Genomic DNA, 24552 nt, shown 5'->3' with positions numbered 1-24552 from the left:
TCTTCCCCTCCAGGGCCAACCATCTCGCTGATAGAGAGCTTTCTCTTTCGCCTCCGAGGCTAACCATCTCTCTGGGAGGGAGCTTCCGTCTGCTCAGCAACTCCCATTTACTGGGCGTGTGTTCCATTCTAGGGATTGTGCTAAGCAAGCACTGTATATCCATTTTCTCATGTAATCCTTACTCCTGTGAGTAAGATGGTGGAATTCCCATCCGACAGACAAGGAAACTGAGGCACAGGAGCAGTTAAGCAGCCTGGCCAAGCAACTTGGCCAGTGAGCAGAGTCTGTGTGACTCAGAATCCCCCTGTGTGAGTTTTAACATCTAGTGTGCTCAGAACCTGGGAGGAAAGAATGAAACAGCTCTGGGTCCCCTCTCCTTCCCCCAACACACACACACACACACACACACACACACACACACACACACACACACACACACACACACACTCTCCCTCTCCCTCCCTCCCTCTCCCCCTCCCTCCCTCCCTCCCTCCCTCTCTCTCTCTCTCTCTCTCTCTTTGTCTCTCTCGGGATCCTGGATGGACCTTTATCTCACTCTCTTGTCATCTGTCCAGCTCTAGGCCTCTGGTCTTGACAGTCTTTATCACATACTAAGAAGTGGCTGGGCTTGGGCAGGAGGAAGCAGCCAGGCCTTTGAAAGAGCCCTGACTTGTTTTTTATTGGGGGTAGACGTGGAAGGGGTTCATTGATTCTCTTTAACTTACTGGGTGCTGTGTGTCAGTGGGTCAGCCTAGGTCCCCAGAGCCGCAATCTGGGAGACATCCCCTACACTGGGGCATGAGGGGGTCTGGGGTTCCCGCCTGCGCCCCTGGGCTGGTTTGGGAATGCGAGGGGCGAGGGGCGCAGCTGCGGCATTCGCCCTGGAATGCGGGCAGACCGGCCCCTCGGTGCCCTCCCTCCCAGAGCAGCGATCCGGACGCCTGCGTCTTAACTTCGTGGCGGCTGCAGACCCAGCGGCTCCCACCCCGCCCTCAGAATTCTGCTCGGCCAGTGGCTGGGGCCCGGAGGAGGGTCTCATCTCGGCCTGCTCCCGGTGAACCATGCTGCCCAGCCGCCTGCCCCGTGGCGGCCTCCCGGCCAAAAGCCGCTGCCGGTCTGAGCGTCCCGTTTGGGCCCAGACGCTGCCGCGGGGTGGGGACAGGGGCTCCCTGCGCTGCGTCTGCGGAGGGGGCGCTGGCAGCCGGGGCGCGCGTCCCTGTGGGTCTCCGGAGCCCCATGGCTGCGTCACTCTTGGTCGCGCCTTCAAATGATAGTGTGCTTCAGGCACGAGCCGGAGGCGTGGCACTCAGCCCCGTCGCGCTCCTCTCCGTAGCCTGCTCCGTCCCTCCAGCTCAGCCGAGCTTTCTCGGCATTGAGACTTCCCCAGTGCACCGTGGCTGGGGGCTCCCTGGTCTTCCCTGGCACGAAAATTCCGTGTTTCCTTAGGTTACCTTGGGTTACTCCCGCGAGGGAGCCCACGGGCCAGTAGCGCCCTCTGGCGGGCAGTGGCTGATGGTCCGCACCCCTTCGTCGCCAGGGCATGGCTGGGTGGCCTTTGCCCCTGATGGGCTGGAGGCTTTGTGCTCAGCCCCCTCGCCCCCAGCTGCTAGAGGAGAACCCCTCCCCTGGGCATACATGTTGGAGGGACTCACCCAGAGACCTCGGCTTTGCCTTCTCTGTGGATGGAAGTGCCAGAGCCTGCAGAGGCTGGCCCAGAGAGGCAAAAACCTGCAGAATCGAGGGTGGTTTTCTCCAGAAGGGGCTGGGAAGCCCCAGGGAGAGCTTCCTTCCGCAGGGTGACTGGGGCGGGCCTAGTGGCTCTGACTTGTTCTCAGGGTCTCAGGCCTGGACCCAGAAACTTAGTGGAGAGATGCTGAGGAAGTGTGAGGCCTTCCTTAGCCTGAATGAGCAAGCTCCGACGGCTTCAGGTACTGCTGCTGTGTATCTAGAACTGTCCTCTGAACATGTGAGAGAGGAGGGTGTGTTCCGGTGGGCACCATTTTCTTTGACACCTTCTTTGGGGTGTGTGTAGAAGGAATCTGAGCCTGCCCCTAGGGATTTAGAGCTGGGTGCCAGGGAGCTGTAGCTAAAAACTGAGGGAACCCCCCATGGAGCGCTGCCTGCAAGTGGACTCCTTTGTGCAGTCCTCCGTCTGCGCCTCTGTGTACTCAAGCAGGGGAGGAGTTTGCTGAGCTTGCAGGGAGACCTTGGCCCGCAACCATTTTGCAGCCTGTGGGGAGATAGCAGGCTCCTGCAGCTGTAGGCATCCAGAGTAGAGGCCCGAGTGTACTGCCAGGCTGCCTCCTGTATTCCTGGCTGTCTTCCCTGAGGTGTTTGTGGGGGGTTTTGGGGGACAGTGACACCAAGTCTTGTCCAGTCACTGAGCAAAGAGGAAGGGTGGAGAGAGAGGAGGAAGCTACAGCACAGATCGCATTGCTGGGGTTCCTCTCTCTCACTCAGATGACGGAAATTTGGAAAATGCTGTGCTTCTCCCTGACATCCACGTGTTTCACTTTGGATGTTACTTTATTACTTTGCTTTTTTTTTTTTTGTGAGGAAGATTGGCTCTGAGCTAACGTCTGCCAATCCTCCTCTTTTTGCTGAAGAAGACTGGCCCTGGGCTAACATCCGTGCCTGTCTTCCTCCACTTTATATGGGATGCCGCCACAGCACGGCTTAACAAGCTGTGCGTCGGTGCGCGCCCAGGATCCGAACCAGCAAACCCCAGGCCGCTGCAGCGGAGCACGCACACTCAACTGCTTGCGCCACTGGGTTGGCCTTGGTTTTCTCTTGAAGGTCACCCTTGTCATGCCTTGCCCAGATTCTACCCATAGAAGACTTAGGAGGAGAAGTCAGTACTTGGCATCCCACCCCAGTCTCCTCGGAGGAAAACCTTTTTCTGAATTTCACAAAGCAGATAAGATCTGTTTGTAGCTTTCCATGTACTCTAGCATCTGCTGTCCCATACAAACCCCACACCAAGGCTGTGAGGTAGGAATTATGCACCCTGGCTTCCCAAGGAAGCTGAGGCTCGGGGAACCTAAGCAGTCTGCTCTGTGGCCACGGATAGAGGAGCTGAGACTTGAACTCAGGTCTGGCTCGACTCCACAACTTGTCATCTTTGTCCCCCAGGACTGCTCCTTCCAACCAACAGATGTTTCCATGTTGAAAAGAGCCTGTTGAAATCATAAACCAGAATCCAGGCCATAAACCAATAAGCCAGACTGAGAGTCAGGTCATGAGTGAGGGGGAGGGTGTTTGGTGCAGAGGGCAGTGGCGTCCCCCACTCAGAAGGTGTGACGTGGTGGGAAGGTTAACCACCTGTCGTCTACTGAGTGTTTGGAGCCCGAGAGACCCAAGTTCAGATCCCAGCTGTGTCACTTCAGTCAGCTTTGGCAGCGTGGGGATGTGACTCTGCCTCTCGGAACCTCAGTTTCCCCATTTGTGCTAGTGTCATTGTGAGGAGGAAGGGAGGTAACACAGGCGAGGCTCCTGGCACGTGGTGGGCGTTCAAGCCTGACAGCAGCTTCTGTTATCCGCACCCTGCCAGGGCTGCACTTGTTGCTTGCTCTGGGGAGCTGGCTCTGCCCATGATGGAGGAGGGACCCCCCACCCCCACCCCCACCCCCGCTGAATTGGGCCCGGAGGAAATGGAGACGCTGTGTGAAGCCAAGACAGCAGGTGTGGCTGTGGAGAGGCCACTGGGATTGGCCCTGGACACTGGTTCCTTTTCTGCTGTTACCTAGACACACACTGACTCCCTCTAGTTCCTGTTTGCTAGAAACAGGAAGCTAGACCTCTTCCCGAGGACTTGGAGGGGGAGGGGGCTGCAGGAACTGATCTTTCTCTGAAGTCTGGGAGACCTGTGCTGGGCTGCTGGCCCTGGGGTCCTGGGCCTTGGAGCAAGCTTCCCCTGTGACCTGCTGGATAGGAGCCTGGGGTAGGTGTGGCCGGCCTTGGGGGTAGGAGATCAGGACAGGCAGCTGGGAGAAGGTGTGGGCCCACAAACCAAGGCCCTGGGTGTGGGCCTTGCCTCCCTCTTACTTCCTCCGAGCAGGGGTGGGGTTGGGGGCACACCCACAAGGAAGGATCAGACTGACAGCCGTTGGAGCTCAGGCCCTGTCACTCAGGAAGTTGTACCGTTTGAATATGGCATCATCTTGTGGTCACAGCAGCCTCTTCCAGGCCAGATTTTTGGGGTTTGGGGCTTCTGAGGAGTCAGTCCTGTCACTCACTGGCTTTGTTATCTGGGGCAAGTCCCACCACCTCTTGAAGCTGGTTTCCCCATCTGTAAAGGGAGGATCAGAATTCCAACTTCATAGGGTATTAGGAGGATTAACTGAGAGACCATGTATGCCAAGTGCCTAGCATGGATTCCTGTTACTAGCAAATGGCAATAAATACAGTCATTGCTTTCTGATGATTATTATCTCAAGGGATAATAGCCAGGGGCTGAACATTCCCTGACCCCCAGTAGGTCACCGGAGGTGAGAGGGAGCAAGTCCATGAGCATGGCAAGAATGAGGGTGTGGTATCGGGCCAGGCTCTCTGGACTGTAGGGCTGTTGAGGGTCCCAGGAAGGGAGTTCCTACCCCCACCCCCCCGAGCTATACCCTTCTTGTCTGGAGACTGGGGAGCTCCAGGGCCCCCCTGTTGGCTGCCCAGTGCCAAGGTAATGGAATCTTGCACTTGAGGGCTGATTCGGCTCCCTTGTTGCTGTTAAAAGCAGAATAGTGGGGCCCTGGAGCCTTTGGGGCCAGGCTGCTTGCCAGGCTGCTGCAGAAACAGCCTATGGAGCAGTCCTGGCCCCCTGCTTGGCCGAGGGGGTGGGGAATACTGCATCAGCCTCGTTCCAGCCCCCACCTTCCCATACACCTCGCCCCATAGCCCGGAGCCTCGGGAGGAGCTGGGAGCTTGGGGTTCTGCTTCTACCTGGTCTGGAAGGCAGGTGCCACCCCAGCAGCCTCTCCAGTCTGGGAGCTGAGGAAGCCTAAGCTCTTGGAAAGTAAGTGGGACCTGGCACTGCCTGGGCCCCTCCCTGTGACGTGGGGCCCCTCCTGCCCGTTCTCTCCGCCTTGCCCTGCGGACTTTGAGTGCTGAGTTCCAGGCAGGCATTTCTGACTCCCAGCCAGCCAGCTGCACAGCCGTGTCGGGAGGGAACGCAGAGCCAGGTGCCTGGCTCCCAGAGGTAGGAGAGCCCAAGGGCAGCCCCTGGAGCCTCCAGAGCACCCCCAGTCTTGGACTGGGGAGAAGAGGTCGGCTTTGGGAGCTGTTTTTAGCTAGGCTGCTCTGGGCTGGTATCATCCTGTCCTGAGGCTGGTCATTTCTTCTGTGGGTGGGGCAGGTGCTCAGAAGTTCTTAGCTCTTGGGTGCAGGAAGGGAGGGTACTACCACTGGAGAGTTCCTGGGATCCTTGGTTCTCACCCGCTCCTCGTGCCTCCTCTCTGTAGACGCCCTGCTGGCGGACTTGGAGTCCACCACCTCCCACATCTCCAAACGGCCTGTGTTCTTGTCGGAGGAGACCCCCTACTCATACCCAACTGGAAACCACACATACCAGGAGATTGCCGTGCCACCCCCTGTCCCTCCACCCCCATCCAGTGAGGCCCTCAATGGCACCATCCTTGACCCCTTAGACCAGTGGCAGCCCAGCGCCTCCCAATTCATCCACCAGCAGGTAGGTGGGGACAGAGGCTTGGAGGCCCCCAGAGGCTTTGGGGTAAAAGGAGCTTGTCTGGCAGGGGCTTGGAGAGCCAGCAGAGAAATGGGATCAGGGGAATAGAGAGAGGGGCCAGGCAACGTCTGGCGCTCCCCGCCAGACGCCACGTGAGGGGGCCAGTGACCAAGTGTTAATCACCTGTCTCCCGACCAGAATGTGGAAATTCCCTGGTGAGACTGGCTGTGCGTAGGAGTCTCCTGGGGGTGACTGGGCTGTTCCTCTTCCTCCCCTCAGAGGAGGCTCTGAGCATTCTTCTTCCCACAGCCTCAGTCCCCATCGCCCGTGTACGGCTCCAGTGCCAAAACTTCCAGTGCCTCCGTCCCCCAGGACAGTGTGGGCCCTCCGTGTCCCCGAGCTGGTGAGGAAGAGCACGTCTACAGGTACTCCCCAGCCCCTCCCCGCACACCTTCCCCTCCTGCTTGGAAATCCCAGGGACCGGCAGTGCTGGAGGCAGCTGAGGCCAGGGACCAGGCATGGCAATGGCCAGAGGAGGGTCCCACCTCAGGGTCATTGGGTTAAACTGCGGAAGGCCCCGAGGCTCCTGGCCAGCTCATAATGCCTCTTGACTGGCCTTGTCTCCAGTGGCCTCATCGCTGCCCCCTCCATGCGGCGGCTGGGCTGGGCTGTCACATCACCCTGGGGAGCTGAGGAACTGAGGCAAGACTTCCTTCCTCCGTCCTCTTACCACATCCCTTCCCCATTATCCATCCTCCTGCTGGGGGAGACTCCGCCTTATTCTCCTTGAGAATTTGGGGGCCACCAAAGCTGGGGAGCATCTCTGACTGTTGTCTTCCCCTTGCGTCTCAAAGCTTCCCCAACAAGCAGAAGTCGGCTGAGCCTTCACCCACTGTGATGAGCTCCTCTCTGGGCAGCAACCTTTCTGAGCTCGACCGCCTGCTGCTGGAACTGAATGCCGTGCAGCATAACGCCCCCGGCTTCCCCTCAGGTAGGACCGGGTCCCTGGGGCAGGGGCCTGCCAGACCCCCCAGGCCCTGGATGGCCTCTGGATCCCTGGAGGGCTTAGGGCTGAGCAGCCTTTCTCTCTCCCTTTCCCAAGATGAGGCCAACTCAAGTCCCCCGCTACCTGGGGCTCTGAGCCCCCACTATGGCATCGCGGAGAATAACAGCCCGCTAGGGGGCCAAGCCGGGCCCCTGACCAAAGAGAAGCCCAAGCGGAATGGGGGCCGGGCACTGGAGGACGTGCGGCCCAGCGTGGAGAGTCTCTTGGATGAACTGGAGAGCTCCGTGCCCAGCCCCGTGTGAGTATCCATTGGGCTCTCCCAGGCTGGGGAAGGTCTTGCCCAGCCAGTGCCCATGCTCCAGTGTCTGTCCACTTAGCCCTGGTGTCACCTGTCCCCTCTGCAAGTGCTGGTTGTTTGCCAGGCCCTGCATCAGGCACTGGGGGATAGTGGTGAGTCACACGGATCTCATCCCTGCCTTCAGTGAGCCACCATCCATCAGACAAGACGGACGTCATGATACCCTGGGCACACGTAGCTTAGTGGCTGTCAGCACAGGCTGTGCAGCCACATAATAGGGTTCATATCTTGGTTCTACCTTTACTAAGTGTCGTCTCTCAAGCCTTAGTTTTCCCATCTGTAAAATGGGTAAATGGATATGGGGTATTGGGGATAAAGCCAATAACACACGTAAGGCACTTGGAATGGTTTCTGGCTCATAGCACATAATACATAAGGCAAGTGCTTACTAAATGTTAGCTCTTCTCAGTGTTACCATGTTGTTAGAACAATCTCACATATACATACAGTGTAGTGGAGGATGCACAGGGTGCTTGGGCTTGTTTAACAGGCAGGCTTGAACTTGGGCTAGGAGGGCCAGAAATGTCTTCCTGGGAAAGGTACCATTTGAGCTGCCCTCTCTTCTCCTATGGCAGCTTACCTCAGCACTGTGTCCCCTAGCTGACAGCAGCCCCCTCCCAACGATGGGTCCCCAGGAGATATTGGGAGCTAGTGGGCTTCCCCGGGGTTGGGGGTGGCAGGACCCCAGTGTCAGAGCTGAGATGTTGATCTGCTGAGGAGGGGAGGGCCACTCCAGGGGAGCATGGGCCTGGACTCTGGGGTTCCCGCTGATGCTGTGCCTGCCCTGCAGCCCCGCCATCACTGTGAACCAGGGTGAGATGAGCAGCCCTCAGCGAGTCACCTCCAGCCAGCAGCAGACGCGCATCTCGGCCTCCTCTGCCACCAGGGAGCTGGACGAACTGATGGCCTCTCTGTCGGATTTCAAGGTGCCCCGAGGCCCCTCCTCTTCCATGCCCTGTCCCCTCAGACTCCCCCCTTCTCCCTCCATACCTCAGTGTGAGTAGCTGGAACTTGGCCCCTCAGTGTTTGGGTGCTTCTCCCTGAGCCAGGGACTCTTCAGTGCCCTGGCCTTGCCAGCCAGGCTGTGTGGGGACTGAGCGGCCTCACAGCCTGTGAAGGCAGAGAACTGTGCAGCAGGGACATTCCTTCCTCCTCGGGGCTCCCAGCTCCCAGCCACCCAGGCGAGGGGATCAGGAGGCTGGGACAAAGGGCTCTGTGTTGATGGCTGCTCTTGGTGGGGGAGGGCCCTCTCTGCTGGGCCATGTAGGCCTTGGGATCCTGTCCCTGAGAGGTCATTTGCCCTGGAGCCCCATCTCCCACGCTGGCTGTCCTCAACACGTCCTCTTTCTTTCTGCCTCTGGTTCCTGAATCCACAGGCCTCCTGCGCCAGCCTCCCTTCGTCCTTCTCCCTCTCCCTCCAGAGGCCTCTGAGTCCCCACAAGTTCTGTCTGTGGGAAACCTAACCCGTCAGCTACTGGGCCAATCCTGCATGAGGTGACCCCACCTCCCCTCCCGGGCCTCCCCAGGTCTGCCAGACCCGGGATGTTTTGTTTAGAGGATGCAGGGCCTCCATGGATTTAATATTGACTGAACTTGCCAACAGTTGCTGATTTCACCCTTCCACGTGGGTCGGCCCAGACCTTTGGGGCATACTTAGGGAATCCGAGATGGGGAGCCAGTGGTCGAGTGCTCTTGGCCCTGATGGTGTCTCCAAGCCTCCCCTCAGCTGGGGTTACACGATGGGGCGTGGGGCAGCCTGGGCTTGTGACCCTTGTGTGCGGGTTGTTCTGAGCAGCCACGGTCAGAAGCAAGTCAGTAGGTCTCAGGTGTTGGCCTATGGGAGCCCTGCCCCCACGCCCTTTAGGTGGCGGTTGCTTTCTGAGACAGCCAGCCTCGTCAGGCCCCATGAGAAGCTGTGCTGGTTCTAGATGTGCCCCTAGAGCAAAGTTTTGGGGGACATAGGAAAGCTGGGATTGTCTGGAAGAGACAGAGCCCAGAGTTGAGCCGAGGTTGGAGGAGGCAGGCAGCTGCCTGCAGCTGCCTCTCCCTTGCTTGGTGCCTGGGCTGACCTCCCTGGTCACCCGTCTCCCCATGGTCACCTATCTCCCCACAGCCACCTCACCTAAGCCTCTTCTCCCTCCAACCTACTCTGACTGGGTGGCCCCACAGGCGTGGCTCAGTAGCTGCTTCCTGCTGCCTGGGTTTGATGGGGGCCGAGGATGTGGAGTCCAGGAAGACCTTTTTGGGGGTCTGGGTCTTCTTTGAGTGCCAGTCGTTGTGCTTCAGCTTCCTGGGCACCATGGTCAGTGTAGCTGGTGGCTCTCAGAGCCCTAAGGCCGAGCCCACCCCCTGCAGCAAGCCTCATTTCTCACCTCTCCCATCTCTCTCTCCTCTCCTCTCTGCCTTTTGTCTTTCTCCTCCTCCAGACCAGCTCCTCTGCTGTGGCCTCCAGTGCCCTGGGGCTGCCGCCCAGCTCAGCTCCATCCCCACACCACATACTTCATTCTCCTCCTCCTCCTGGGCCCTCTGTATTCTTGCCATCCACTGCTAAACCCTCCCCTGGAGGCCACGGTCACGCCCCGCAGGTCCTCTGCACTGAGGGCAAGGATAGTAGATGGGGCCCTCTACCTCCTGTGGCCCCCAGCTGGCTTGATTTGGCTGGCCTCGGGGTGACACCTGATACCCCCAACTCAAGATCTCCCTCTGCAGAGGGTTCTCTGGGGTCGTTTGGTGCAGAGAGCCAGGCTCAAGTCTGGAGGGACCTACCAAACCTCATGAGTGAGCTCTCCAGGGCTCCCCCCTGCCACACTCTACCCCAGGCTGGGTGTGCAGGTCCCCAGGAGCCTGGAGACCCCCAGGGGCCGCTGACCAGCCCTTTGTACCCAGAGGAAGCTGTGGCTGCCACTTGGGAGCAGCCGTGGGCTTTGGAGGCACTCAGGCCTGAGACTCCCCATGGAGCTATGCCCAGCTTCCAGGGAGTAAGCGAGCCAGCTGTCGAGGCCATGGACCGTCAGGCTGTCTTCCCAGATACCTGGAGTCTCATGAAGGAGCATGGACAGAGGAAGGAGAGGGCAAGGCCAGAGCCAGGGGAGCCGGAAAGCAGCTGCCCTGCCCCAGTTGCTGTGCAGTTAGGTGGAGATACGGCCATGAAGGGAAGCCTGGTCAGGCCAACCCCAGGACCTGAGACCCCCAGGAGGCCAGAGGGCACCACCAAAGCTGCTGCCGAGGCCAAGAGGGAACAGCCAGAGCTTCCACGTGCCGTGGTCATGGACACACCCAGCACCAATGAGAGGATTTCCACCTCTGGCCAGGCAGGCGCAAGCTCGCACGGCTGCTTGGCATGGCCCTTGGCAGGCCTGAGTGTGGGCCACTCCTGGCTAACCGCATGCAGCCTCCCACTCTGCGCATGTCTGCTTGGGCAGCAAATCTCGGGAGACCGTGGCCTGTGGCCCTGACGACCAGCACTTGGCAGTGGGATCTGTGGGGCCAGTGGAGCTCCCTGGGCCCCGGAATTTCTCTTAGTGACAACCCACCTCTTGCTTGTCTAAGGCTTTTGCCTTTAGATGAGCTCCCCCTTCATCCTGATGTGATGTGCGCGAAATGGTTGGAAGCGTGGGCTTTGGAACCAGAAAGAACTGAATACAAACCACCCCTCCAACACTTGCTGCCTGTGTGACCTTGGGCAACCCCCACTAGCCTCAGTTTTCTCATCTTTAGAGTGGGGTAACAAGAGACCATTTTCCCCCAAGGTTGTCCAGAGGACTGAATGAGATAATGCCTGGAAAGTGCTTAGAAAACAGCACACGGTCCTCAAGCCATGACTGATGTTACTGTTGTTATTTGCTTCTTACTTGATTAAAATTTTACGCCCTTTCCAAAAACAGAACAAAACAACAACAACAAAACTGCTACAAACAAATAGGCTGTAATATAAACAAAAAAACTGGTTAAAAGATGTACTGGAGGGAAAGACCTCATTTTTCTATTACAAATCAAAGAAAGAAAGAAAAATCCTCATGCCCTTTCAAGAATGTCCACTTAACATCCTCTTAAATCATTCTTGTAATAATCCTGTAAGGCAGCCAAGAAAATACTGTCACCCCATTTCAAGGATAGAGAAACTGAGGCCCCGGAAGTGAAGTGTCTTGCCCAAGGTCAATGCTGCCTTGGAGGTGAGCACAGGGTGAAGGGACTCTGCTGTGCCCCTGCCTCCACCCCACCTCAGCTTGGCTCTTCTCTAGTGGATTTGTTCTGTCCTCCCTTCCCTGGGCACCTGAGTGTGGACTGAGCAGCACTGGACCGAGCCCAGAGGGGACTGTGACAGCCTCCCCCTCCCCCCTCAGATCCGCTCCGTGATCAGGAGGAGCCGGGAGACGGGCCACGCACACCCCATGTCCCGGGAGCCCTCCCCTCGCCGCCGGCTGGACCCTGCCACCCTGAGCAGGACCCCATCCCAGGAGCGGCTCATCGCAGAGCTGCAGGGTCGGCTGGGCATCCAGCCGGAGGCGGAGGAGGCAGCGGGGGCAGCGGGGGTCTCCGCCGAGGACTGGCTGACCGAGGGCGTCGTCATCACTGTGCAGCCACGCGGGAGGCGGGCCGGGGGGCAGCTTGTAGAGAAGGTAGCCAGGAGATGGCCAGGGCCAGGGCAGCAGGTGCCCCGATTCTTCCCCAGCACTGACCAGAGGGGAGATTTGGTGTGTGGGGAGGTCCTGCATCCTGTGGCCTTGTGAGGCTGGCCTCGCTGTGGGTGCCAGAGTGGGGAGGCCCAGGGTGGCCTGGGAATGTCACCTCTTTGTGTCCCTGCTCGCTGAGCTGATGTTTCCTCCACTTTCTTTATCTCTCTCCCTCCTTTCTTCTTCCCAGGTTGTCTTCTCTCCGGGCTCTCCCATTCCCCTGAGAAGAACCTTCTCTGTTCGGGCTTCTCCTCCTCCTGTCCCTTTGCTTCAGCATCGCAAAGACGCCTCGGCCAGCAGCTCTTCTCCCCAGGCCAGCCCGCCTGCCCCCTCCATCCTGGGGCCCTCAGCTCTCACCTGTGGTTCCCTTGGGGTCCAGAGTGCTGAGACAGGGCCCCGGGAAGACGATGCGCAGGGCCCCACCCCTCTCCCTCCTGCGCCCCACACCAGGAGGTCTGTGGGCTGCCAGACTGACGAGGACCCGCTCTTCCCGCCGATGCAGGCAGGCCTCCTGGGGCCCCAGTGCTGCCCCTGCCTGTCCCCGTCCTGCTGCCCAAGCCATGTGCACACACAATCTCTGCCCCTCTGTCCACAAGCCCGGCACAGACCATAGTCCTTCCTTAGACCTTGCCCTGACCCTGGACTCTCACTTAACCTGATGTCCACTCTCTCATCCCTGGGATGTCAGCTGTCCTCTGCTGCCCCATGGGGCTTCCCTCTGCCTGCCCCTTCCTGTCACCCCTCAGTCCTGCCCCAGGCCCTGTCTGAGAAAGCCAGTCTCTGAAGGGAAACCACAACCTGTTCCTCCTCCCGTGGACCCTAGGCCTGGTACCTGGAGGCCTCTCTGCTTTCTGGCCCAGTCACCTGTCCTTCCTGTGTCCCATGCCTTTGGTTGGCTCATCTCCCTCTCCCTCTGCGTCACTCCCTGGGCCTCTCTCTCTGGGTTGTTTTTTTCTAGACTTTTTCTTCTGATTTTGGTACTGCCAGTAGGGGGAAAAAAATCCTCTTATCTCATCCTAAATTCCCTTTTGTGAAATGGTCCAATAACAAGGTCTCTCTTCTTTTCTTCCTTAATTAAAAAAAAATTTCTTATCCTCGTTTCCTCCCCTATCTAAGGTCCAGGACCTGGAACAAAGAGCGGATGGAGAGCTGTGCTGGGCGACTGGCTGGCCTCCGAACAGCAGGCAAAGCAGTCCCGAAGGGCAGGACGAGGGAGGGGTCAGTGCCAAGGCTGGGGGCTCCGTGTCCTGCTTGCCGTGTTTTCCCGGGCCTTGGTCAGGCCAGCGGGGTGCTCTGAGCCCCTCTGACCGCCAGGATGTCTTGTGGATGCCGCTCTCACCTTGAGGGCTCTTGAGGCCCCTGGAGGAGGTTGCACTTCTTGCCTCAGTCAGCCCCTCTGTCCAGGAGGGAGCAGAGCCCCCAGTGCCGCAGCGCTGTGAGACACCGTCCCCAAGCCCAGAAGTCCTGACCCGTCCTCCCTCCTTGTCTCCACAGTTCATGGCCCAGGGGAAGACGGGGAGCAGCTCTCCCCCAGGGGGCCCCCCAAAGCCCGGGAGCCAGCTAGACAGTATGCTGGGGAGCCTGCAATCCGACCTGAACAAACTGGGGGTTGCCACTGTCGCCAAAGGGGTCTGCGGGGCCTGCAAGAAGCCCATCGCCGGGCAGGTGATGCGGGGTGGGGGCGGGGCAGGGGAGGGAGCAGCAGGTGGGCCCTTTGCTCCTCTCCAGAGTGTGCTCTGTGGCGGGCCAGGGCTGAGCCACTTTCCCCCTCCCTCCTCAGGTGGTGACCGCCATGGGGAAGACATGGCACCCGGAGCACTTCGTCTGCACCCACTGCCAGGAGGAGATCGGATCCCGAAACTTCTTTGAGCGGGATGGACAGCCCTACTGTGAAAAGGACTATCACAACCTCTTCTCTCCGCGCTGCTACTACTGCAATGGTCCCATCCTGGATGTGAGCTCCTGGGGCACGGCAGGGAGGGGCAGCTGAATGAGTCGGCTCATTTCATCTTCATTACAACCCTGTGAGGGTTCAGGTGGTGCCATCTGAGGCTCAGCGAGGTCACATCACATGCCTGAGCTCACACAACTAGGAAACAGTAGGGCTGGGATTCAAACCCAGGCCTGATGCACGTTAAGCAGCCCCACCTCCCTTCCACCTCCCATCCCGAATTGCCTTCTGCGGAGACTCCCAGAGGTTACGAGCCCTGCCTGGATAAATGGAGTGGCATGCCAGCTCCCTCACTCTCCCGCTGTGTGACGTGAGGGAAATGCCTAGCCTCTCTGAGCCCAAGTTTCTTCACTTATAAAATGGGAATCACAATAGAACCTATGACCTTGACCCCATGTAAAGATTAAAGAGTGTGTTTGGCATGACACATCCTTCAATAAATTGGAATTTCAGTGGTATTCAGAGCACAATGAGGAGAGACCCCAATCTTGGGAGTGTTTTGCTCTTTCTTGGCAGTGTGCTGGGGGTGGGGGTGGGGGCGGGAGGGACAGCCTTGCCTGTGCATCTCAGTCGTGGGATCTCTCCATTAGGGCGGCAGCTTGGCTCTGATCCCACACTTTGCTTTCACAGAAAGTGGTGACAGCCCTTGACCGGACGTGGCACCCCGAGCACTTCTTCTGTGCCCAGTGTGGCGCCTTCTTTGGTCCTGAAGGTACTGACCAGCAGACTAACTTGCAGCCTCCTGGGAGCGGCGGGGGTGGGCGTGGGGGGTGGGAGACTTGGCTGATGTTGGAGTCAGGGTGGCTCCGCCTCTGGAGGCCCTAACTGCCCCGCCAACCCCTGCTCCTTAGGGTTCCATGAGAAAGACGGCAAGGCCTACTGCCGGAAGGATTACTTCGACATGTTCGCGCCCAAGTGCGGCGGCTGCGCCCGGGCCATCCTGGAGAACTACATCTCGGCCCTCAACACCCTCTGGCATCCCGAGTGCTTCGTGTGCCGGGTAAGGAGCCCCCTGCCCCTGCATCCTGAGGGGCCGGGAGCGGGCGGTGGGGAGAGAAGAGCCTCCTCCTGGTGCTCTCTGGATCCAACTTGGTGGCCTCATTTGGGGTTATTAATGGGGTGAGCAGGCAGCAGGTACACTTCCTCAAGTCCAGTGGGTCCTGGGCTCATACTGAGGCTGGGAGAAATCAGGAGCGAGACGGACGTGTCCCTAGCCTTGTCCTTTGTCTTGGCCCTGCAGCTGGTGATGTTCGGGAGAAGCACATGTGAGAATTAAGTGGGGTAATGCAAGCATTTAGCCGCCTCAATGGAAGTAGGCAGTGGTTTCCAGACTGCATTCTAGGGGGTAACAGGGGCCCACAGATGTTATTAGGGATCTGGCAAGGGCCCTCTGACCAAATAAATTTGGGAAACACTGTTCACTGTATACCTAAGTATACACGTGAATCTCCAGACGGGAACTTAGGATGCAAAGTTGGACCACGGAACCCTTTTCTCAGCACCAAGGTTTCTGAGCACACATTACAGCCACTTGTCTAAGGGCCCGGGAGTCAGGCCTATGTTTGAGTCCAGGCTGTGCAACTTAGTTAGCTGCCTGACCTTGGGCAAGTCACCTAACCCTACACCTCTGTTGGGAGAATTCATTAAGTGTTTAGTGCGGCACTTGGCACATAGGAGATGCTTAGTGAGTGGGGGTCGTTAGGAGTGTGCGACCATGACTGTCTCCTGCCATTACGCTGGGAGCTGCCTTAGCCCCCCTGCCCCAGCCTGAGCCCCCTTCCCTCCACCCGCCCCCGCTTCTGCCTGCAGGAATGCTTCACGCCATTTGTCAACGGCAGCTTCTTCGAGCATGACGGGCAGCCCTACTGTGAGGTGCACTACCACGAGCGGCGCGGCTCGCTGTGCTCCGGCTGCCAGAAGCCCATCACGGGCCGCTGCATCACCGCCATGGCCAAGAAGTTCCACCCGGAGCACTTCGTCTGTGCCTTCTGCCTCAAGCAGCTCAACAAGGGCACCTTCAAGGAGCAGAACGACAAGCCTTACTGTCAGAACTGCTTCCTCAAGCTCTTCTGCTAGGTGCCCTCGTCCCTTTATCTGCCCCTCCCCCGGCCCAGCTTCCCCGACTGCTACTGTGACCCAGAGGCCTCCCCCAGGGGCAAAGGGGCAAACCCCACTGGAACTGGAAACTGCGTCCTCAGCTGGTGCAGGGTGGCAAGAGGGCCGCAAGGGGCCCTGCCGGCTTTTCTTACTCCCGCCAGAGCCTCTGGGCCTCCTTCCTCCTCCTGCAGCTCTCCCCAGGCTGCCAGCTCTTCATCCTCCCTGGCGATGGGGGCTGGAGGACCCCCATCGGCCACCCACACCACGTGTGTCCCTACAAACTCGCCTGGCCAGGCCAGCACCCCACACTGGAGCCATCTCTTACTCATTTTGGCAGTGGAGCCAGGGGAGGAGGGTAAGCGGGGTCAGATGGGGTCTCTCTTTATCCTTATTTCCCCCTCGACCTAATTATCTTTGTTCTGAGAGTATTGGGGGACACCCGGCTCCCTCCAGACAATGCCAGCATAAATCCATCCATTCAAGGGTGGAAGTGCCCAAGGGGCCATGGAAGGTTCCTTGTGCTCCTCCTGCCCTTCCAGTCTCCCCAGGCCTGGGCGACTGCCCCCTACCCTCCCATAACTGCTCTGGTTCTACTGAGAAAGGCCTCTCCAGCAATAATGTTTTATAGTCACTTCCTCCGTCTCCGGGGATGGCGTGAGGTGGGGAGTCACCCCATGCCTGGACACTGTACTGACTTTGATAGATTTCTACACTGAGGTTTGAATTCGTATCATTTGTGTTGCTTTTACTTCTCTATACAAAATGATTATGAAGAAATTTTAAAGGTGTCCCCTTTTGTACTCTCCTCCTTGTCTACCGCCACTGGTCCTGTTGATGACGGTGGCTGTGGTATGGAGTTTACCTGTACTGAGGGCTTGGGGTGGGGGGAGCAATTTGTATTTTATTTTTTCTTAGCACAAGCAGGTGAACTGGGAGCAGCTCTGAGACTCCTCTTCTTTAACTTCACGGCTCACCGGGACTGTTTTATAAACTGCTGTATTTTGAAACCCCTTCCTTACTACCCAGGCCAGCAAGCTCTTAACTGAAACTGGCTTAAGGGTGTCTTGCCCTTTGGCTCCTAGAATTCTGAACCTCATCCGTCCTGTTCCTGAGGGAGGAGAAGGGGAAAGTGCACTTTGAGGGTACTTTCCTGTCTGTCTAAGCCATTAGGAGCGTCTGCTCCCCTGGGAACTTTTTGACAACAAAGAGAACCCATTGAACATTCTCGGCCTCCTCACCACTTCTCTTCTGCCTTCTCAGGAAAGCTGGTGTCTGATTTGGGCCATTGGTCTTGTTGATTCCACTGGGCGCATCACTTCCCCCAATTTCCTGCCCTCCCTGGAGACTGGGGGTCTGGGGAAAGGGCCCAGGTTGTTGCAAGGGGGCCTGATAGGATTCTGGGCAGAGGGATAGGATCCTGCTGAAGCAATGGGAAACCCCAGAGCACTCTCCCGCAAGGATGCAACAGGAGCAGGCAGACCTGGGGTTCCTAGGAGGTCACTGGAAGGGGGCCCCAGTGGGGTCTGAGGTGAGGAAGATCCAGACCACTCCGCTAGTCTGAAGGCAGAGGCTGAGTGTGCTGGGGTCTCAGAAGAGGGTCCCTCCTTCGTGGCAGGGCTAGGAGCAGCCCAGGTCTGGGGAGGTCAGCCAGGCCCCTCTGCAGGTCTGATGTCTCCACTTCCACCCATAGGCCTTATTGCTCTGTTTACAGTGACCTGCCCCAGGCCCCTCTTTTCCAGGGACTGGGGTTTCTGGGGTCCACCCTCTGGGTCAGTGGCTATTTGATGATTTGATTTTTTTTTCTCTGTAAACTTTTAACCTGGCTTTTCCCCATTTCAGTTCCTGTGATTTATGCCAATAAAGTTTGCCATTATTTTCACCTGTGTTAGTGCCTTTTCTTTGTGGTCTGAGATAGCAACTCAGGAGACTGAACCCTCCCCAGACTCACTAGGACCACAGTTTGAGGGTAAATCATTGATGTTCCCTTACTTGAGGCAAAAATCCCTGGGGATGGGATCCCTGCTCCACAGGACCCTTGTCTGTGGTCGCAGGTCCACCTGGCTCCTGTGTGAGCTTTGCTCTTTCCTCAGCAGTTGGTGGCGGCAGGCTGGGGAGCAGTGTTCTTGGGCCCTGCGTGGGTCAGGCCCTGCCCCAGGTGCTTTGAGGTGGATTCCCTGAGGGTATCCTCACATGGGCCTGTGGGTGGTCTTATCTTCATTTGCAGATGGGGAAAGAGGTTCAGAGAGGAGAACCAACATGCCCAAGGCAAGCCTCTGAGTGAGCACAGACACAGGATGTGAACCTGGGGCTTGCCTCTGCCTGTGTTCCTCCGTTGACCAGACACCCCCACCCCCATGTGCTGGCACACGTTGAGTGTAGAACCATCCCAGCTGAAGGTGGTGGACTTACGGTTGAAGATGGGTCTCTACTGCCCCCTCGTGGTCATGTCTATATTTGCACGCTTCCTCCTTGCTCTTGTCAGAGCCGAAATTCCAGCGCTGGGCACCCAGAGCTTCCTGGACAGCTTTGTTCCCCTCGAGCTGCGGCTTCAGTTTCCCTGTTGTTTGGAATAGTCCTCCAAAAGCAGCATGTTGAATTCTAGTCTGAACTCGGACCATTTCACAGTGAGCTCAGAAGTGAAAATTACCTTCAACTCTCACCCAAAGATAATGACTTGGTTTATTCTTCCAGCCCATGTTGGATTTATTTTACTTTTAGAAATGGATGTGGTACACTTCCTTGTAATTTGCTTTTTCACTCGACTGTACTTTGTGAATATTTTCCCATGTCAATAAATATAGATTTGCATCATTTTTTAATGGCTTCATGGTATTCCATTATATTGATATACTACAACTAGAGATGATATTTATATAATCAGAGCCAGGATGTCCTTGGAAAGGTACCATGGGAGTATGTATGTACTTGGAAAAGTGTGTTTAGTGGGAGACAGTGTTTGGAAGGAACTATAACATAGTAAGGGCCATGGGCTTTGAACTTGCTCCTAGATTTCAGTTCTGAAGCCATCATTTACTGGCAGAGGGACTTGGGCAAATTATTTAACCTTTCTGTGAATTTTCTTATCGATAAAACGGAAATACTAATACTGTACCTCCTCGGGATTGTTGCAACGATTAACAGCAGTGATGTGCAGAAAGTGCTTAGCACAACGCTGAGCATGCAGTAATACGTTGTCATCAAAAAGGGATCTTAGCGGTAACCAACTCCAGCAGTTCTCTAAACAGGCTCATCAGCAGAGGCACCAGGAGGCTTTAAAACAAAATACAGAGATTTCTAACTTGGTCAAGTGAAAAGGGTGGAGATAGGGAAAAATATTCCTTTTGCCCTAGGATCTAAGCTCATTCATTAAAAAAAAATTTATTGATATAGCACAATTGTTCAAATAAGTGTTGAATGGATGTATAATAAAAGAAGCTAACGTTTAGTGACTTCCTCCTATGTTCCAAGAACTGTGTTAAGTCTTAACACATATCTCACGTAATCCTCATACAACTCTAGAATGTGGATACTAGCATTATCCCCATTTTACAGATAAGAAAAGGGAAACAGAGGGTCAGCAAGGTGAAATCACTTCCTAAGATGACACAGCTAGGAAGTGGCAGAACAAGTAAATGGATCCAGGTCATCTGACTGCAAACTCCGCATTCATTCATTCAACAAACACATTATATGCCTACTGTGTGCCAGGGACAAGACAAACGGAGCTTGCATTCTTGCAGAGAGAGACAGAAAACAACATAAGAAATAAATTATATAGTGTGTTAGAAGGTGTAAGTGCTACTGAAAAATAGAACAGAGTAAGAGGGGGAGTGGGAGTGGATTTTTTGGTAACCTTAAATAGGGCAATCAGGGTAAGCCTCGTTGAGTAGGTGATATTTGAACCAAGACTTGTTGGAGATGAGTTACTTGTGTGGATATGGGCAAGGAGCCTTCCAGGAAGAGGGAATATGTAGTGCAGGAGCCCTCAAGTGGGAGCATGCTCTGGAAAAGCAGCAAAGAGCAGCGTCTGGCTGAAAAGAAATGAGTCAATAGGAAAATAGGAGATGAGATTATAGCGGTAGAAGTGGGGAGCCGATCACGTAGGGGCCTTTTTACTCAAGGGAAATAGGAAGCCTTTAAAGAATTTTGAGCAGATGAGGAAATGATTTGACTCAGGTTTTAAAGGATCCCTCTGCTTTGGTAGGGGGAAGAACAAACTGTAGGGGACACAAGAGACCATTCTGTTTCTAGGCATGTGCAATTATTTCTCAGCTCCACGTCATACTCTTTAGCTTGTGACTTGGCCGGTTGGCAGGGGTAAACGTGCACTCTCAGTTCACAAACTCTAGCTCCTTCACAAAAGCAGCTCCGCTCCAGCAGAGGGAAGCAGCTCTGAAAAAGCTCCTCCAACATGAGGCAGAGCCTCCCTTAACTACCTAATTTAAAGGCGGCTTCCTGTTGGCTGGAGTGGCAGCGATATCATCCAATGGCTGTCTATATCAGGTCTGCTTCACCTGACAGGCGTTCGCGCCAGCCAATAGGCACGGGCGCTACCCGTGGCTTCTGATTGGTCCTTTCGTTGACCGATAAAAGGTGCGCGCCGGCGCGGGCCCCTCCTTTAGCCAGGCGTCCTCGTGAGAGGTTCGTGAGGTTGCGGATGACGCTCCTGGCCCCGGCGGCGGGAAGGATGGGAGTCCTGGAGGGGTCTTTGGGGGAGGAGGGGGGGTTTGGGGGCCGCGGAGTCCAGGCCTATCCTGCCTGGCGCCTCGGCGGCGGCTCGCGCTCCCCGAGTGGCGGCGGCAGCGGCCGCCCCAGGCCGGGCGGCAGGCGCTCACGCGGGGCGCGCTCCCCGTAGGCCTCGGGCTTGGAGCCCTGCGGCGCGTGGGGCCGGTGTCGGGGTGTCTGAGCTCCCTCTCTCTCTTCAGTGACATCGTCTTTAAACCCTGCGTGGCAATCCCTGACGCACCGCCGTGATGCCCAGGGAAGACAGGGCGACCTGGAAGTCCAACTACTTCCTTAAGATCATCGTAAGTGCGGAATGGGTCGCGGCCGCTCATCATGCCGCCTCGGCCCCGGGCACTAAAAGGGACAGTCAGCTGCCATGTGCTGAGCGCTTACTCGGGGCCAGCTACTGAGTTAGACTATTGCCAGATCTCATTTAATCTTCACAATTTCCCCAGATCTGCGGCCCCCCTCCCACCCTTGTTGCAGATAAACAGGCGCAGGCGGGTTAAGTGGCTCCTGAGATGACAGCATTTATACCTAGGTCTGTCTGGCCTCTAGATAGGCTCATCATACTTTTACTCATCTGCCTCCATCTTTGGGAAGGTCTGAGGCAATCAGTGACTCATTATAAAGAGGCAAAGTGTTGCATATTTAGGTCCTGTCAATCAAGAAACTAAATGTCCAATGAATGTTATCTTCTTGATAGACTTAAGGTGGGTTTTCCCTGCCCAGAAATTCTGACCGTGCTGCTCTTCAGGCATTTGGCTGCATTGTGGAATGTAGTTTATTGTAGCCTCCCTTGTTTATCGTGAATGTTTTCAGACACACAAAACACTTAAGAGAATTGTACAATAATCATATATCCACAATCTAGATTGTACAAGTAATGTTTTGTATTTGTTTTATGTCTTGTTTTGAGTGCTGTAAATCTACTCTTATTTGGAACAGTTTTTCTGTTAACTCAGCCATTTTAGTGAATCAGAAACACGCCTCATAGTGGGGGAAAATTAAAAATGAAAGCTAAAATTAAAAATTTTTTTGATTGAATGTACAAACCTAATTTTCGCCGTTCATACTCAGCAAGCAAATCTTTGACAACTCTGGCAGTGTGACAGCTCTGGTGGCTCCTACTGGGAAGAATTGTCCCAATCTCTGAGTCACTTCAAAAGCATAGAAGAGACGGAGTGAGATGGAAAGCAGCCATTGTGGGATTTGGTTTCTCCTGAAATTTTTCCTCTTTTCTCCTGTTAAACTTGGCTTGTTTCTGACTTGTTTTTGTAGCAACTTTTGGATGATTATCCAAAATGCTTCATTGTGGGAGCAGACAATGTGGGCTCCAAGCAGATGCAGCAGATCCGCATGTCCCTCCGCGGGAAGGCTGTGGTGCTGATGGGCAAGAACACCATGATGCGCAAGGCTATCCGAGGACACCTGGAAAACAACCCAGCTCTGGAGAAGTCAGTTAATTAATTCTCTGGGTATCTTTGTCCTTCTTCTGCCCTTTTCCTTTTTCCTGGAGAAGAATGGTGCTGAAAGGTGACCATCTCCTGTAAACTTCTCTTTGCAGACTGTTGCCTCACATCCGGGGCAATGTGGGCTTTGTGTTCACCAAGGAGGACCTCACTGAGATCAGGGACATGCTGCTGGCCAATAAGGTAAGGGGAGAATCAGGTTGGCTAAAGAGACCTTATCACTACTTTTGGCTCCTTAAAAGTAAAATGGACTATTCTCAAGTTGTATCTGTGGAGGAAAGACTTCTCATGTTTCTTATTTTTGTTCAGGTGCCAGCTGCTGCCCGTGCTGGTGCCATTGCCCCTTGTGAAGTCACTGTGCCAGCCCAGAACACTGGTCTGGGGCCCGAGAAGACCTCCTTCTTCCAGGCTTTAGGCATCACCACTAAAATCTCCAGAGGCACCATTGAAATCCTGGTGAGTGGACCTGGCTTGCCAGTGCTGGCCAGACAAGTGGTCAGGGCTTGGTTGCCTTGCACCTGCTAGATGTCCAGGTGTTAACTGCCAACTGTTACCTTGTTCTTCAGAGTGATGTGCAGCTGATTAAGACCGGAGACAAAGTGGGAGCCAGCGAAGCCACACTGCTGAACATGCTGAACATCTCGCCCTTCTCCTTTGGGCTGATCATCCAGCAGGTGTTTGACAACGGCAGCATCTACAACCCAGAAGTGCTTGACATCACAGAGGAAGCTCTGCATTCTCGCTTCCTGGAGGTACAGGCTGCCATTCCAGCCCCTTCGTACATTTATGGTTGAGAGCACGACTAGCATCTGACTGAATCCTGGCCACGCAGCTGAAACTAGCTGTGTAACCAAGGATAGTTGAATCTGTCTACCTCAGTTTCCTCATGTGTAAAAGGGCAATAACAATATAAGACTGTTGAAGGATATAATGAGTTAATGAGTGTAAAGACTTAGAACAGTGCTGGGTGCATAATGAGGGCTATTATTTGAGGAATAATATCTGCAATAAAATGAGATTTTGAGTAGTGTCATGAGTCAAAGGAGAAATGAGAAAAATGTGGACAGTTTAATATATGAATGTTGCCAAGAACCCTTTCTTGGGAGGATTGACTCTTCTGAGACTGTCTTGCTTAATTTTGTCATTAAAATATCCTTTAATTAATGAATAAGATGATAGAAGATAAAATTCCTTTTTTTTCTTGGACAAATGAAAAGTTGCAATTATATATACTCTTAACTCCGTCTTTCTTGAAAATCTCCGTGGTGGATGAAATTCACATCTGGAATTTAATGTTTTTCTCTCATGGAACTCAACAGTTTTGTTAATAGTTTATATTTTTCACAAAATGGTGGCTTTTGAAGTAAACATCATCATTATGGTATAGGGAATACCCAGGTTGGGAATGAGGGCAAAAAGCATTTATAAATTACTGGGTCTGAATTGCCCTGCCAGAAGCTTTTGGTGTGGGATGAAGTGTCCTGTGTGAGGCTAAGATGCCGACCTAGCAAGTCTTGTCTGCCATTGAGCTTTGCCTGGACCTCACTGTCTTCTCTCTAAGACATCTCACCTAAAATGTAATTTTTCCCTCTTTATAGGGTGTCCGCAACGTTGCCAGCGTGTGTCTGCAGATTGGTTACCCAACTGTTGCCTCAGTACCCCATTCTATCATCAATGGGTACAAGCGGGTCTTGGCTTTGTCTGTGGAGACTGATTACACCTTCCCACTTGCTGAAAAGGTAAAAAGAACCCACCAGGACCACAGTGGGCCTGACAGTTAGCAGGGGGATAAATGGCAGCCTGCTGAGTTAGTGCTTTTGTAATGATATTTTACATAGCAGGTAAAATTTTTGAGTGTATTTATGAGAGGTTGAGGGGCAGGGGAGGTATGTCCTTTACTTTAGAAATGACAAGAGACCCAAAGAAGGGCTGTTAGTTAATGGGTATAGGACCTGGGCTGAGCTCACTGGGCCCTACCCAAGCTGTCCTGCCTGGTCACTTCCAGGGAAGGCTTCACTGGCTTGGACGTTGTTGGCCATTAAACTAGAGCTCCACAAAGGCCAAAGGGTTGTGAGTAGTAGGGGTTGTGGATGACCATTTTGACCACAAACTTTTCCCCTTGCTTCAGGTCAAGGCCTTCTTGGCTGATCCATCTGCATTTGTGGCTGCTGCCCCTGTGGCCGCTGCCACCACTGCTGCTCCTGCTGCTGCCGCAGCCCCAGCCAAGGTTGAAGCAAAGGAGGAGTCGGAGGAGTCGGACGAGGATATGGGATTTGGTCTCTTTGACTAATCACCAAAAAGCAACCAGCTTTATTTGTGAAACAAAAAAATAAAGGCTTACTTCTCTTCAAAGTCTCTGGACTCTTCATGTTTTGCATTTTGAGGTTTACAGTGCTGTATGCTAGAAACTAAAGCCATGGTAAAACCAGAGCGCTTTATTGAGTTGATGTTAGGATGTCCTCTTTGTAAGTGAAGTACTGCTCTCCTAGCATCTTAGACTTTTTCTAGACCCAGTTTTAACTGTATTTTTATCACACAAGAATTCTTGTTTCCATAGCCGTTCAGCCACTAGCCACGAGTAGGTTTAGTATCAGTT

The 24552-nt window shown here is 54.9% G+C and overlaps 2 protein-coding genes across 4 annotated transcripts in view; both read left to right on the top strand.

Annotated features, from left to right (window-relative positions):
• Positions 1-17638, top strand: part of PXN (paxillin) — a 44875-nt gene extending 27237 nt beyond the window's left edge. Inside the window, exons 1-15 of one of the 3 annotated variants that reach the window (XM_058531554.1) lie at positions 2761-3681; positions 5451-5677; positions 5984-6099; positions 6529-6665; positions 6777-6978; positions 7829-7964; positions 9465-10349; positions 11382-11657; positions 11902-12213; positions 12828-12929; positions 13206-13376; positions 13492-13665; positions 14293-14374; positions 14514-14662; positions 15472-17638. In XM_058531554.1, coding sequence (XP_058387537.1) covers positions 3591-3681; positions 5451-5677; positions 5984-6099; positions 6529-6665; positions 6777-6978; positions 7829-7964; positions 9465-10349; positions 11382-11657; positions 11902-12213; positions 12828-12929; positions 13206-13376; positions 13492-13665; positions 14293-14374; positions 14514-14662; positions 15472-15738 — 3327 coding nt within the window. In that variant the 5' untranslated portion in view covers positions 2761-3590 and the 3' untranslated portion in view covers positions 15739-17638. Of the gene's footprint in view, positions 1-2760; positions 3682-5450; positions 5678-5983; positions 6100-6528; positions 6666-6776; positions 6979-7828; positions 7965-9464; positions 10350-11381; positions 11658-11901; positions 12214-12827; positions 12930-13205; positions 13377-13491; positions 13666-14292; positions 14375-14513; positions 14663-15471 lie in introns of those variants that run through there. The other 2 variants (XM_058531552.1, XM_058531553.1) reach the window with 2 other exon arrangements.
• Positions 17639-20684: 3046 nt separating this feature from the next.
• Positions 20685-24308, top strand: RPLP0 (ribosomal protein lateral stalk subunit P0). Its single transcript, XM_058531550.1, has 7 exons — positions 20685-20786; positions 21766-21941; positions 22052-22139; positions 22266-22412; positions 22523-22708; positions 23555-23695; positions 24085-24308. The coding sequence occupies exons 1-7, from the start codon at positions 20733-20735 to the stop codon at positions 24244-24246; spliced, it is 954 nt and encodes a 317-aa protein (XP_058387533.1). The 5' UTR covers positions 20685-20732; the 3' UTR covers positions 24247-24308.
• The last annotated feature ends 244 nt before the right edge of the window (positions 24309-24552 follow it).

The sequence above is a fragment of the Diceros bicornis genome, chromosome 35, assembly GCF_020826845.1.
Source record: "Diceros bicornis minor isolate mBicDic1 chromosome 35, mDicBic1.mat.cur, whole genome shotgun sequence".
Taxonomy (NCBI): Eukaryota; Metazoa; Chordata; class Mammalia; order Perissodactyla; family Rhinocerotidae; genus Diceros; species Diceros bicornis.
The sequence above is the reverse complement of the archived record's forward strand: the minus strand, read 5'-3'. Positions and strand labels throughout refer to the sequence as shown.